The sequence below is a fragment of the Vespula vulgaris genome, chromosome 2 (genome assembly GCF_905475345.1).
Source record: "Vespula vulgaris chromosome 2, iyVesVulg1.1, whole genome shotgun sequence".
Lineage (NCBI taxonomy): Eukaryota > Metazoa > Arthropoda > Insecta > Hymenoptera > Vespidae > Vespula > Vespula vulgaris.
In genome coordinates, this window is record NC_066587.1 from 8,186,365 (window position 1) to 8,200,892 (window position 14,528).

Sequence of the window (14,528 nt, forward strand, 5' to 3'; positions counted from 1 at the left end):
GCTAATTCAAAGGCAGCCTAAATCGATTGGAGATAAAGTCTGTTATATTTTTAGCTCGCGTATTTTTCAGCTAATGAGTTAACACTGCTAAGAGCGACGAGTGGCTTAAATCTGAAGAAAAAGCATCTTGTTCATTGCATCGCTTCGAAGCAACCCTTCTTTTTTCTTTTCTTCTACACATTCTCCTTTACCTTTCTCGAGAGCATTAGGATATTGATGAAAAAAAATGGCACGAACTAGTAGACCGCGTGAAGGGGGAAGAATTCGTTCCATTTCAGATTTGGGTTGCGATAAATACGGGCGCGACCGTACTCTTCTCCCTTCTCTTTTCCTCTCTCTCTCTCTCTCTCTCTTTCTCTCTGTCTTTCTTTATCTCTATTTTCTCTCTCTCTCTCTTTATCTCTATTTTCTCTTTCTCTCTCTCTCTCTCTCTCTCTCTCTCTCTCTCTCTCTCTCTCTTTCTTTATCTCTATTTTCTCTCTCTCTCTCTCTCTCTCTCTTTCCTCTCGGAGCTAATGTACGTCGGTTGTTACATCGTGGTGGTTATCTTCATAGCAAACGACTACCCCAAAGGACCCCCCGCGAAAGCTCTTTCAAAAAAGTTCCCACGTCGCTCCCTTCTAGATGCTCTGCTCGTCTAACCCAACTCGTCCATTCTCTCTTTCTCTCTCTCTCTCTCTCTCTCTCTCTCTCTCTCTCTCTCTCTCTCTCTCTCTCTCTCTCTCTCTCTCTCTCTCTCTTTCATACTTACGTATATATACACACATATCTTGACTCTCCGTCATCTTTTTAACCTCGAGACTTTTCACAAAAACATCGAAGGAGAAACACCCGGTCGTCTCTTTTGTGCCCGTCAACTGCAAGCTCATCCGCGGAAACTGTCCGATTTTCTTCGCGATAACGTGTCTTCATCGAGGGGTTTCGTCGCGCTGCTAGCTTCTCCATCGCTATTCTCCATCGCTATTGTACTCATCCTTATCATCGTCTTCACGAAAACGTAAATCGCTATTCTCCGCGAAAATGCGAGACTTCGTCGTAAAAAACGTACGTATATGAGTTTTAAAGAATACAAAATGAGAATACGTTTAGTTAGAACATATAAATCGATTAATTAAGGAGTTAATATTACAATAGTTGTATTGTTATTGCATATTTTGATTAATTTTAACGACAATAAAATAACGTCATCATGATACATAATTTCTTTTTTCAGAAATTTGTAAGGAAAGAATATTATACTAGCTATTTAATAAATATTAAATGGGAAAGATAATAATATTGGAAATAATAATGTTAATAGTAGAATAATTACATTATCCTAATTATTTGTACAAAATTTAATGAAACAATAAATTATTGCATATATATTACATTGTACATTAAACTAGATTACGCATTAATATATTGTAATTTAGAACAATTAGAAAATAATTCGAACGATCATTACGTAGATATTATATTGACATACTGACACGCTGACCTACATTTAATTCCTAAAAAGAACTTGACATGGCTCGAGGTTGCGACAAAAAGCTTCTTCTTTCGTTATCGCACTCGTTCGATTTTGTACGATTTCAAATACGAGCATCACTAATCTATATAATTTTCTGAAATCGGACTTGATGACATAAGTATAATAAAGTGTTTGTTCACGATACGCTGTACTCGTGCGTACATACAACAGTTGTTTTCTTCCATGAATACAGAAATGAAAAAATCTTATCATGATCTTTCAGAAAAAATATTGAAACAAGAATCCGTTAAAAGGAACACTGTAAGTGAATGTGTCAAGCAAATCGAGAAAAGATATTCGATTTTGATATACACGGAGTACGAAGAAACGATTTCAATCTCCAAGGTGAAATATCTATAGCCCATCTCCCTCGATGAAACGAGATGCTATCAGAAAAGTTTTTTATTGCATTGGAAAGTTCCGTGAACAACGTGACTCAAAGGTGGCTGATAAACAATAGCGTAATCATTTCATAACGCCTTTCGAACGCCTTCGTTACTCTTGAAAACTTTATTTATTAGATTCTTTTATTAGATTTTTCTTCATTTCTTTCACACCAAGAAATAGAGTTCTTTCTCTTTCTCTCTCTTTCTTTCATAACTCGATTAATTTTGCCTGTTAAAATAATTTCTTGTGTGATACACCAAATGCGTTTACACCATACGATAGAAACGTTAATATATCCGAAATATACGTCAACGGGAAAAAAAATAACGCAAGAAGTTACTTTGAAAATTCGATGAAAAGGATCGACATGCTCTGTTTCGAATCTCGAAGGACAGGAACCATCTTGGGAAGCTATAAGATGCAGGAAAATTTATCGCCAAGAAGAAAAACCAACGCAAGAAGGTTTCCTCGATCGTTTTAAGACTTGACTTGAACTTGAAAGGTTTTTCCGGGAATACTCAAGAAAGACGTCTTTTCGTGTGTTGCGCTATAAAATCGTTCGTGGTCGTGCGTAATCCAGCGAGATTGCGGGACCTTCTTGGATTTACATGAGAGAAGAAGAGCAAAAGACAGAGATAAAAGATGGAAATGGGGAAAGGGAGACGGTCAAGCATCAAACTGAGCGTTTCTGCTTTTACAAGCAGATTGGATCCTCTTGGAAGAACTTCACGCTCGAAAGAAACCACATCCTCGAATAAGGATGAGAGTATCAGTTTTCTGAAGCGTCTTACATATCCAATTGATACCCCTTAAAAGATCGACCGTCAAGTCAATCTCGCACAAATCGATCTGTAACCTCGTTTATCATTTTCTGGATAGCAATGATATAAAAAAGATTCGCTATTATATTTTATGTAATACGCTATAAAAATTCCATGTCCCATAGTATACTACGGCTCAAAGAAGAATTCGAGACGTTCACAGAACGGCGCAGTTAAACGCGATGACTCTAGGAAACAATCGATCCAACGTGTGCCACGGCCTTGGACTGGATTAAAAAAGTGCCGCTCGATAAGCATCTTTGTAAATACTAACAGCAAAAGTAACGATTTCGCATTATCGATAGAGATATCATGTTTATCGGATACTAGAATTTTCAATGCAATTTTCCTATGGGAATCAAACAACTATTGTTTTCTTTAAAAAAATAATACTCAGCGATAATGAATTTCTTTCTTGATATCAGATACATCAAGTGGATACGTTAAAAAATTTATCAACACTTCGCAATTTGATAAAAATCCAAAGAAATGCTAGAAAAAGATAAGAAAGAATTTACACATAAATAATCGATAAATATTTAATTAATGTCTTGTTGGAATTAATCCACTGTAATTTGATTAGATAAAACACCCAATGAAAAAATATTATCGTTCTATCTACATCCGTTTAGATCGATCCACTTAAATTTCTAAAGAATGTGCATATATGCACGTACTCTTATTTCAAACGAAGAATCGATTTCTTCATATTCAAACAAAATTATCATCGTATTTTACCATTCTCAAGTTAAAAATAATAAAGGAAACAAGAAGAAAAATGGGAGAAAATAAGAAGATGGATCTCAATGAGCGAGTTCGTATGCATAATGTTGCGTACAACGATGTTAATAAATTAACATGAATTTTATGTAAGTAGGTTAAGTAGGCGACCTGATAACAGTGCGCTTTTTAATAACCGTACGGCTATTACGGAGTTATAAGGTGCCGCTCCTGATGTCTCATCGAGAAGTAGTCTTTGTGGATGTTATAAGAATTCATTAATTCTTGTAAAAAGGAAAGATAGTATAATTATATCAAACGACCTAGAAACCCGGCACAATATTCGTAAGGAAAATGTCCAAACAATATTTATAGCACTTCCTATTGGTATTCGACACCGAATCGTACGATAAATAATTGACATATTGATTTTCGATATCGTCTAGAAATATTCGTGGGAGGATATAGGTATGTATATAGATATACGGGCATTACGTGTCTCTCTTGTAAAAGGTAGACGTTGTGTGGGTACATATCCATGAATGTAATGTTTAAATTTTTTTAAGCTCTCATTCGGATAACCGATCGCTTTGTTATAGACTCGTTAAGAGTACTATAAATATATACCTACTATTCTCAAAGAGAATAAAAACCTCGAAAGTAAACCTCGTGGGAGCTTTTCTTTGTTTCTTACCGTCTCCTCATCGACACGTGCCACTTTAAAAGCATCATTCGAACTTCACTTTACACGATATTAAACCGCGGTCCTCACGGACGGTGACTTTTTATTGTTTCGTAGCATGTGCAACAAAGCTCGCGTGAACGTACGCCGTACCATTTGCATTCTCATTACCATCTTCTCGTTCTTATTTAAATAAGCGAACGACTGCGAGGCACTCGGAGCTGTTGTGCTCGTTTTTTTCTCTCTATCTCTGTAACGCGCAAAACTATGTATACATGAATTTCATTTCTTTTTCTTTCTATCCTGTTTCAAAATAGTTCTTCCCCCTTTTACAAGATCAATAGAGAATTAATTATTTAACACGCACTCTGATAATTAATTTCTGCATATCCAATGTAAGTGGATAAATATATTTCTTTTTATCTTTCATATGAATCCAGAATACCCACGGGGAAAACATATAAAATCTTTCTCGTTTAATTTCACTCGTTCTATTATATTCCTACATCGACGAAGTGCAGCTTTTTCTTTACGAAAGTATACGCTCGATACCTTTCTTCTTCTCTCCCTTTTCATTTTATTTTTCCTTTCTTTGCATACCTAGCTACCTTGCGAATACTACGTTTTCTTGCGAACGAACTTCCATCGTTTTGATTCGAGGCTCCAATCGGTGTTGCGCGAGCAGCACGACATCGGCCACGCCACGCCGAGGAAATTCAATTTCGTTGCGACTATGTAATGGAGCAGAACATTCTGGCCGGAGAGAGTTAGGCCGGTCCTCGGCCGCACAGGAAATACCTATCGATGGTTATCCGACCGATCCATACGGATCCGCGTCGATTCCGCTTAAGCGACGCGATTGATACGTCTCTACATACGTATGTACGTTCGCGAGTCTCCTACATTTCGTCTCTAAATTGACTCGATCCAAATTGGCTATCGAATTGGGAGTACAGTTTAGCGAGAAGCATTGATATCGTCTGCTGAGAATCCAGTTTAATGAATAATATTACTTGTTTAATATTAGATACGTACTTTAAGTAATCACAGATTTTAGAAGAATATCAAATGAAAGACTTCTTTGTACCAAGTTCCTTAATTGTCGAGTCTGATGTTAATTAAAAATAATTAAAAAGATCTATTAACTCCCACAACAGAGATGGAAAATCGCTCGAGCAAGGAAATCTCTCGGTCTTTTCGTAATGTACCGTATTGACGAACAGAAAATTTTCCGCATACACGTCGTATAGTTTCCACACTCATTTCACATCGCAGCTTTCGCCAGGCGTTATCCTATGAGATGTTCAGAAAACTTGAAGTGCTCCAACGCATTGTGTGCAGTGCTTGCAAGCACGACTCCATCGCCATAACCGCATCGTCGTTATTGCGTTCCTCGATGTAACAAGGTATTCATACTGAGAAGTGTACAATACTCGCACGCCTCACGCATGCGATATCTAGAACGAACATAAGTGGCCATTTCCCGACAACGACGACGACGATGACGAGAGAAAATGCCTATTCGTATAAGCCACGAACCGAAAAATACTCTGGTATATAATCTCTACAAGAGGAAGGTTTCTCGTTTTAAAGTAAAACCAAAAGAAAGAAGAAAAGAAATTGTTCACTTTTGACTTGGAACGCAAAGTTTCCTTTGAAAGATTCTACTGCTTATCAATGATTCCTTCTTATCAAGAATTCCTTCTAGCGCTCTCACATAAACGCACACTAGGATATTTCCTTTCTTTATCTATCGATCTCGTTTACAGTCTACGAGAGGAAAGCCAAATTACGAGCCTCGGTGGTTCAGTTCGATAAAAGGGAACCCCGTCAAGTATCCATCGATGCGTTCGACTTCCTTCGCCATTGTGCATAAAATGTGACGTAGCTTTTAAGTTCCTTCTCCTCGTATCTTCAAAACGGGTTCACTCGGATAAAGCTTTTCCGTTGGATATTTTATTCTCCGCCATCATACTTTGTACATCGCGCCGAACGGAAAACACAACACACTCACCTACACTCTATCGTTTTTGAATTTCTAAAGCGAATGATTTTCCATTCGTCATTCGTTTTTACTTATTTTTCTCGCAGTGTGTTCGACAGCGTACCCTTTGGGAAATCCTCTCGCATCGCACGTTCGTCCATGATGTCGAGATGCTTCGGGAGCATTCCATCGATATCACATTGACTTATTCGAAATATTTTTATATTTCATCCAATTTGAAAATTCCCACGCGGACACAGTTATCGAATCAACATGCAAACGCAAACAAAGAACGACCGACAATGGGAATATTAAAGCTATGAAGAAGGTGTGGCTCGTTCTAATCGATACAATTTTTCCGTTGAAACCTTTTTCTTTCTCCGTTACGTTCGATCGATCGACGTATTCGTTTAAGAGCTCCTTTTAAATTAATTCTTTTCTTCGATAAAGGAAAAAAATGGATCAGTGTACTATTTTTAAGATTCTTCGTTTCCGTACGAGTCGTGGGACGTCGACGAACTTCCGTAAAGAAGTGAAATTTATTACGAGAGGACGAGGAACTAGAAGTAACGCGAATATTGATTTTTCTACGCGACGGACGGTGCACGACCTACCATTACCTCGTATCAAGTGCAACCCCTAACAAAGTAAGTTATCCCCGCAAACGTTCGGTCGCTTGTAATCTAAAGCGCAACTACGCACCTATCGGGCTACTTTTTATTCTCTCCATGGCCGTGCACGTGACATACTGCTAGAAAAAAATACTTACTCGCCATATGTTTCTCTTTTCACCTTTGTCGCGGTATAGTATCTCTAGACTGGTCGTGAGATAAAAAAACCCAAGGTGGAATATTTTCCAATATTAGCTCGTTCGAGTCGAATTGACAAATTCATCTTAAATTAAATTCAACGTCACTGTCCGACTCAATGAACATTAGAATAGTAGAAAGTCAATCGATAGAATTTTAATTAGCCAACTACTTTCCATCTGAATCCGTCTATCTTAGTCAGCGCAAACAATCAATGTTTAATATGGTCGTTAGAGCACTCGGATAATCCTATTAATTGTCAATATACGAAAACGTTTCGAAATTGCGAACAATCTAAGTATATTTATTATCTGCTCTTCGTGAAGCTTATTAATTTATAATATTTCAACCGTATGTTCCAGAGGCGGGCGGATCGAGGAACAATGAACGAATCGGAACGAGAAGGGACCGAAGCGGCTCGATAATAATAATATGTGGACGACGAGGCCGCGTACGAAACGAAAGCGCTGGGATTCGCCAGCGACTAAAACGAGTACGTCGATCGGCAAAGAATCGTCCGAGAAACAACAACAACAACAACGAAGTGATCGTCGAAGAGACGGTTTCCGAATCCTTTATTCGGTGGTCCTGGCGGCCTGCATGGCGACCCAGGAAGCGAGAAGCGCCAGGTGTCCACCGCCGGAAACAATACCGAGATGTCCGTGTTATAATTTCGAAGACGGCCTCTTCCTCGAGTGTGCTGGTGCCACCGAAGAGTCCCTTAGGAATGCCTTGTCCAGTGTCATACAAGCTGCTGGACCAGAAGGTAACTAAGTCTGCTTTCTTTTCTATGTGTTTCAAGCGTCAAATTTAAGTCGAACTTTTGCTTCTCTAACTTTGGTTTGGAAGGATCGAGGATCGTCGAGATTAATCGAAATACTTTTAATTGATGATTTTTAATATCACATCGACTACTCTGATTTAGGAATGTTCGTCCAATCGTTAAATGTCTACGAGCTGGATCGGAAGGTGGAGGAACTCCGACCCCAAGCTTTTCCATCGGGCTCGCAAATCAGACACTTACAAATCTCACACTCGGCGATTCGTGAAATCAGCGAGGAGGCTTTCGTACGATTAGACAAGAGCTTGGAATCGTTGGCTCTCGTGTCCGGTCGACTGCCGCGAGTACCTCAGAAAGCAATGTCCACGTTGAAACGCTTGAAAGTCCTCGACCTCGAAGCTAATCTTATTCATGAACTACCGAGTTTCAGCTTTTACAACTTACCATTGATAAAACTGAATTTAAAGGGAAATCAAATAGTCAAAATCTCTGAGTACGCGTTCGCCGGCTTGGAGTATACGTTGAAAGATCTTGATATGGCAGAAAACAAGATCAGGATGTTTCCTATGACATCACTTAGAAGGTTGGAACACTTAACATCATTGAAACTCGCGTGGAACGAGGTCGCGCAGTTGCCCGAAGACGGATACTCGCGACTTGACGCATTAAATTTTCTCGACCTCAGCAGCAACAATTTCAAGAACATACCTCTGAACTGTTTCCGTTGTTGTCCTTCTTTAAGGACTCTTTCGCTCTACTACAACGCCGTTGAGTCGGTCGACAAAGACGCCTTTATATCCTTGATAGATCTCGAATCTATCGATCTTAGTCACAACAAGATCGTATTCTTAGAAGTTGCTACATTTCGTGCCAATCAGAAGCTCAGGTCCATTGACCTCAGCCATAATCACATACACTATATACGCGGTGTATTCTCAAGATTGCCAGAATTAAAAGAACTCTTTCTAGCGGAAAATAATATATTGGAGATACCAGCGGAAACATTCGCCGGTAGTACGAGTCTCTCGGTCGTGTATCTTCAACAGAACGCTATCAGAAGGATCGACGCTAGAGGCTTGGTAACCCTCGGTCAGTTGGCCCAACTTCATCTAAGCGGTAATTACATCGAGAAAGTACCGAGGGACTTTCTCGAGCATTGCGAGAATCTATCGACTCTCTCTCTGGACGGTAACAACATACGGGAATTAGAAGTAGGAACGTTCGCGAAGGCGAAGCAATTGAGAGAACTTCGGCTGCAAGACAATCAAATTACGGAAGTTAAGAGAGGAGTCTTTGCTCCTCTACCGTCCCTTCTAGAGCTTCATCTTCAAAATAACGCGATAACAGACATGGAGACCGGTGCTTTACGATCTTTACACAGCCTTCAGCACGTTAATCTCCAAGGAAATTTATTAGCAGTCCTGGGAGACGTATTTCAAGTGTCGAACGAAATCGGACAAAACGGAAATACCGGTAGTTCTTTGGTATCCATACAACTGGACAACAACGGACTCGGTGTATTGCATAATGATTCTTTAAGAGGCCAAGCCTCTGTCAGAATCATGTGGTTGGGACACAATAGATTGACGCGCCTCCAGGCTCCACTCTTCAGAGATCTTCTTTTGGTCGAACGACTTTATCTCACAAACAACTCGATTTCACGAATAGAAGACACCGCCTTTCAGCCAATGCAAGCTTTAAAATTCCTCGAGCTTAGCATGAATCGATTGAGTCACGTCACCGTGAGAACTTTTTCCGAATTGCACGAACTCGAAGAACTCTATTTGCAGGACAACGGTCTTCGACGATTGGATCCCTACGCGTTGACAGCTTTAAAACGACTGCGTATACTGGATCTTGCTAACAATAATCTGAACGTATTGCACGATAAGATTTTCCAGGAAGGTCTACCCATTAGAACTTTGAATCTGAAGAATTGTACGGTTAGTTTAATCGAGAACGGTGCCTTCAGAGGATTAAATAATCTTTTCGAACTTAATCTCGAACATAATCACCTCACTGCCACGGCTCTAGACAGACTGGACATACCGGGATTGAGAATCCTCAGGATATCCTACAATAATTTTAGTCAAATCAATGGAAACTCGTTGGACGGTTTACCGTCCCTTCAACATCTTGCCATGGACTCTGCGCAAATCCATCGAATGCCGGCCGAATTATTTTCGAAAAATAAAAATTTGGCCAAGTTGTTACTAAGTAACAATTTCCTTAAAATTTTATCGCCGGTCCTCTTCCTTGAATTGGATTCGCTGAAGGAGGTCAAACTAGACGGAAATAGATTCATAGAGATTCCGTACGAAGTTCTCGCAAACGCCAGTACCATCGAGTTTCTCTCGCTTGCAAACAATGAGATAGACCACGTGGACATGTCGCGTTTAAACGGATTGACCAGTTTACGGGAACTCGATCTACGTAGTAATTACATCACGACCCTCTCTGGTTTCGCGGCAGTAAACTTGTCCCGTTTGATATCCGTAGATCTTAGTCACAATCATTTGACCGCCCTTCCGGCTAACTTCTTCGCTCGATCGAATCTCTTACGTAAAGTTGAATTAGCCGCGAACAAGTTTCGACAGATACCAGCGGTCGCACTCTCTGCTCAAAATATACCGAATCTTGCCTGGCTCAACGTCACTGCCAATCCTCTCGTCAGAATACACGAAATAAGTTCCGAGGCAAGATACCCGGCCCTTCAAGAGATCCACATTTCTGGGACGAATCTTACCATTGTTACCAGCCAAGATTTCGAGGCCTTTCCCGCTCTGATGCATCTCTTCATGGGCAGTAACATGATCTCTAGAGTGTCGCCAAGCGCTTTTCGCAGTCTACCAAATCTCCTCACTTTGGATCTCAGTATCAACGAACTGGAACTCCTACCTCAGGAGAGATTGAAGGGCTTAGAACATCTGAGACTACTCAATCTGACGCACAACCGTTTAAAGGATCTCGAAGATTTCCCACCGGATTTAAAGGCACTACAAATACTCGACCTCTCCTACAATCAGATCAGCAACGTAGGAAAGAGCACGTTCCAACATCTGGAGAATCTCGCGGAACTACATCTTTACGGTAACTGGATATCCTCGATATCGCCGGACGCGTTCAAACGTTTAAAGAAACTACGGATCTTGGATCTCAGCAGAAATTCCTTAGCCAATTTACCACTAAACGCCTTTCGTCCACTGGAAACACAGATACGGAGCTTAAGGGCTGAAGGTAAATACGTTTAATTCGTACGTTGAATTTTTCATTAACCTTTGGTACAATCGATACTTTAATCGTGGGCAATCGCAATTTCTACAGAAAATCCTCTACACTGCGACTGCGAATCCCAGGAGCTTTGGGAATGGTTACGGGACCATCAAAAGCTGGTAGGAGGTGGCGTGAGTCGGAATCGTGGCGGTGGTGGTATGCGAATGAACGACGTGGAAAGCGGATTGCTAAAGTGCGAACAACCGCCAGAATTGCGTGGCCTGGTTTTCCTCGACCTCGATCCGCATGCTTTCTGCTCCGCGCCATTGGTCCTAAAACTCGCGATCCAGGATATACAGCCGTTCTCAGTATTGGTGTCCTGGCAGAGTAGAAATCACTCCGGGCTACGAGGATACCAGGTTGCTTATCATGCTCTGGACAACGTCGACGAGGTAGTAAAAGCTTGCGTTTTATCCTTTCTCTCTCTCTCTCTCTCTCTCTCTCTCTCTCTCCCTCTTCTGTATTTCTCCCTAGTTTTACTCTACCGCAATATTACTTTGGTCCACACTGACTGGTGTTACCACCGGTAAAAAGAAGCACCGACCAAACAGTGTCCCCTGCGTGTTTAACCCACGAAAGATAGCCGCTTTCTGCGGATGACTAATAAAAGTTGGACGCGATCGCCGTACAAAACGTTAGAATTTTCGCGACGACGCGGTAACATCACACGTCCGGTCCCATTTACTCCATTAACCCTCTATGTGTGTGTGCACACGCGCACCTGTGTATGCGTATACATATATAGAAACTTTATAAATCGTAAAGATCAAATTTAGAAAAGGACGATAATGGAAAATAACGACACTGTGTTTTGATTAAATAATAGAACCCAATTTACACGACCTCTCGACGATCGTTTTTTCTGACATCGAAATGATCTCTTTTCTTTTTAGGTCCGCGCAAGATTTCTGGAGCCGAATGCCCGTTCAATAAAACTCTCCAAATTGATGTCCAACACTCGCTATCTGATCTGCGTGTTTGGGCTAGGCAACTGGTTGACGAATCTCAACGAGGAGATGATCGTGAGCCATTTGAATATTTCGAAGGACGAGCTGATCGAATCAACGCCAGTAACGCAAATGGCGGATTCACCTACGAGCCGTTGCACCGAAGTAAAGACTTTGGAGACACCGAACGCAGTGATAAGCAGCGATGGTTCTTCGATGGGAGACATGGGTGGTGTCAGCAGTTTTCTCACGAGAAGACTCGGTCTCATAGTAGGCTGCTGTATGGGATTCGTCGTCTTTCTCCTGCTCGTCTCGATCTTGGGCTACCTCAAGGTCAAAAAGCAACGAGAGGCCGTGAAAAGAGATCAACAGCCGATACCACCCGAATATATATCTTACAGACACTTCAGCATACAAAGTGGCGAGGCCGGCCATGCAGCCAGGCAGGCCAGTCAAGAAGGGCAGCATCCGAGTTTCATCAGCAATGTCGGCAACACTACGTTGAACGTATGAGAAAAGCGAAGGAACTCCCGACTCGTGGAAGTTTCGAACGTCTGAGAGGATCGTATCGACCGATCGAAACATTCTCGACTCGTGGAAGTTTCGCGTACATCTCTGATCATTTGAGTACTTTAATAAAACTATACGATAGCTCAGGAACTCTTGAAAAAACTCGGGCCTATTATATGCACTTGAGATCATGTTGCTACATACGTACGAGCGTTCGATAGAAACCGATAAAGTTCTCCTACCAATCGACTTGTCGCAACGAAAAATCCTTCAGGCATGTGTGCGTGAGTGTAAACAATCGAACGAAACTATTCTTTTTTTTTTCACTCTGCGTTAACAGCGTGCGAAGGACGATCGGACATTTTATAAGTGATTTTCTACGAGTCTTAATCTTATCGGACTTACGTAGATATAAGCGTGCCAAGCAGTGCAAATATCGTAATAGTTGTATCAGTTATATACCATGAAAATGATAATAATTCAAAGAACGGCAGCTCCGATTTAAAAGGAAGGAATTAATCGTTTCTATTAGAACGCATTCGTCGGTAATTCTCGACTAAGGACCGCCATTATATTTCCAGACTCCATTTGGAGGACGCGCAAAGAACGAAGGATGGAATGGGGACGCATTGAATTTCTTAATGGCTCGACAAACCGCAGATTTAAGACCGCGTTTACAGTCGCATTCGACTGATATTACTACAGTCCTTCTATTCCGTGTAAATCTCTTCTGAGCCACTCCGTCATGCTAGTTGGAAGTTCTTTGATATCGTCGAGCAAATTGAGAACTGTAAGATGTTGTTAGAATTCTAAAAAAAAAAAAAAAGAAAAAGCTACGAATTTCATTGAGGGATCTCTAGAATATTATTATACCGATGTATCTACTGTAAATAACAATTCGAAAGACTCGAGAGGAGAACGATCGCGTACGATGATGTAATGGATAGAACAAATCATTAAACAAACGATCATTTTATTACATGTTGAAATCGTTTGTGAGTCGATCGTTTAAAACGAAATTTCAAAGCTTTCGTCGTATGTGGATAAAAAGAAAAAAATATATAGAAAGAGTACCGAGCAGTTCTGTAAACGTCCAAAAATACAGGCTCGAGCATGCGAACATTTCTTTTTCCGAAACATATTGCGATTATCGGTAACAATCTCGATTTTGCCAGGACAAACGCTCGATATACCATTAGATAAAAACGTTGTGTTCTCGTTTTTCGTAAACCAGTAACATCGACAAGGCCTGAGCGTATCGTCGCGAAAAATGGAGCTACAAAATTGAAGTGAACGCGAAACGCTCTGTAGCCCTATCGCGTGTGTGCACGCGCGCAAGTCCGAAGTTATAAAGAGAGATCGGAAAAAGAGAAGGGACGTCGTGCAAACGACATTTGTTATTACCGCTGGCGAATAGTCTGGCAAAACGAGAGAAAGAAAGAGAAAGAGAGAGAGAGGGAGAGAGAGAGAGAGTGAGAGAAAGAGGGAGGAACTCCTTTGTACCATTTACCGAGGAGAGAAAAAAAAGACAGAAGTAAAAAGTAAACAAAAAAAAAAGAAAAAAAGCAACGAGGCTTACGACATTGTCACTAGGTCAAATCGTTAAAGGATCTATACATTCGAGCCTGTCATCGTCACATCCTGTGTTGTATCATATACGTACGCGACTGTAATAAAAATGCAATTTTTTTTCTAATCATTCCTCAATCCTACCACAATCCGAATTCCACCTGTCTGTTATACTTTCGTCATCACGATAAACATATTAATTTTCGTACAAGGATAATTTTTCATAGATCTTTTACAAATATTAAAAAGTTCTGAGAATCTAATTCTTCATCGTAGTACGTAGAATGATTAGAAAAAAAAAATGATTTTTTTAGACGTATATCAGTTACTCAAAATCGATAAAAGAAATAAGAAAGTGATGACATCGTAGTACCTGAGCATAAAGAATAGTGGATGGAACATAGCTACGTTTATATTCTTTTCAAGTTGAGTAACCTTAGAAGAATTCCAGGAATAAGAGGATATAGCAGCAGTTCGTGCCAGCGCGCAGTGGTAATCGGAATTCGTAAAATATGCGGCACGCTGTCGTTTA

The 14,528-nt window shown here is 40.5% G+C and overlaps 1 protein-coding gene across 4 annotated transcripts in view; it reads left to right on the forward strand.

Annotated features, from left to right (window-relative positions):
* Positions 1-14,123, forward strand: part of LOC127072597 (protein artichoke-like) — a 110,924-nt gene extending 96,801 nt beyond the window's left edge. For 2 of the 4 annotated variants that reach the window (XM_051013113.1, XM_051013112.1), the window contains 4 exons: positions 7,279-7,682; positions 7,842-10,934; positions 11,022-11,362; positions 11,864-14,123. In XM_051013113.1, the coding sequence (XP_050869070.1) occupies positions 7,349-7,682; positions 7,842-10,934; positions 11,022-11,362; positions 11,864-12,430 (4,335 nt within the window). In that variant the 5' untranslated portion in view covers positions 7,279-7,348 and the 3' untranslated portion in view covers positions 12,431-14,123. Of the gene's footprint in view, positions 1-644; positions 1,045-6,588; positions 6,755-7,278; positions 7,683-7,841; positions 10,935-11,021; positions 11,363-11,863 lie in introns of those variants that run through there. The other 2 variants (XM_051013111.1, XM_051013114.1) reach the window with 2 other exon arrangements.
* The last annotated feature ends 405 nt before the right edge of the window (positions 14,124-14,528 follow it).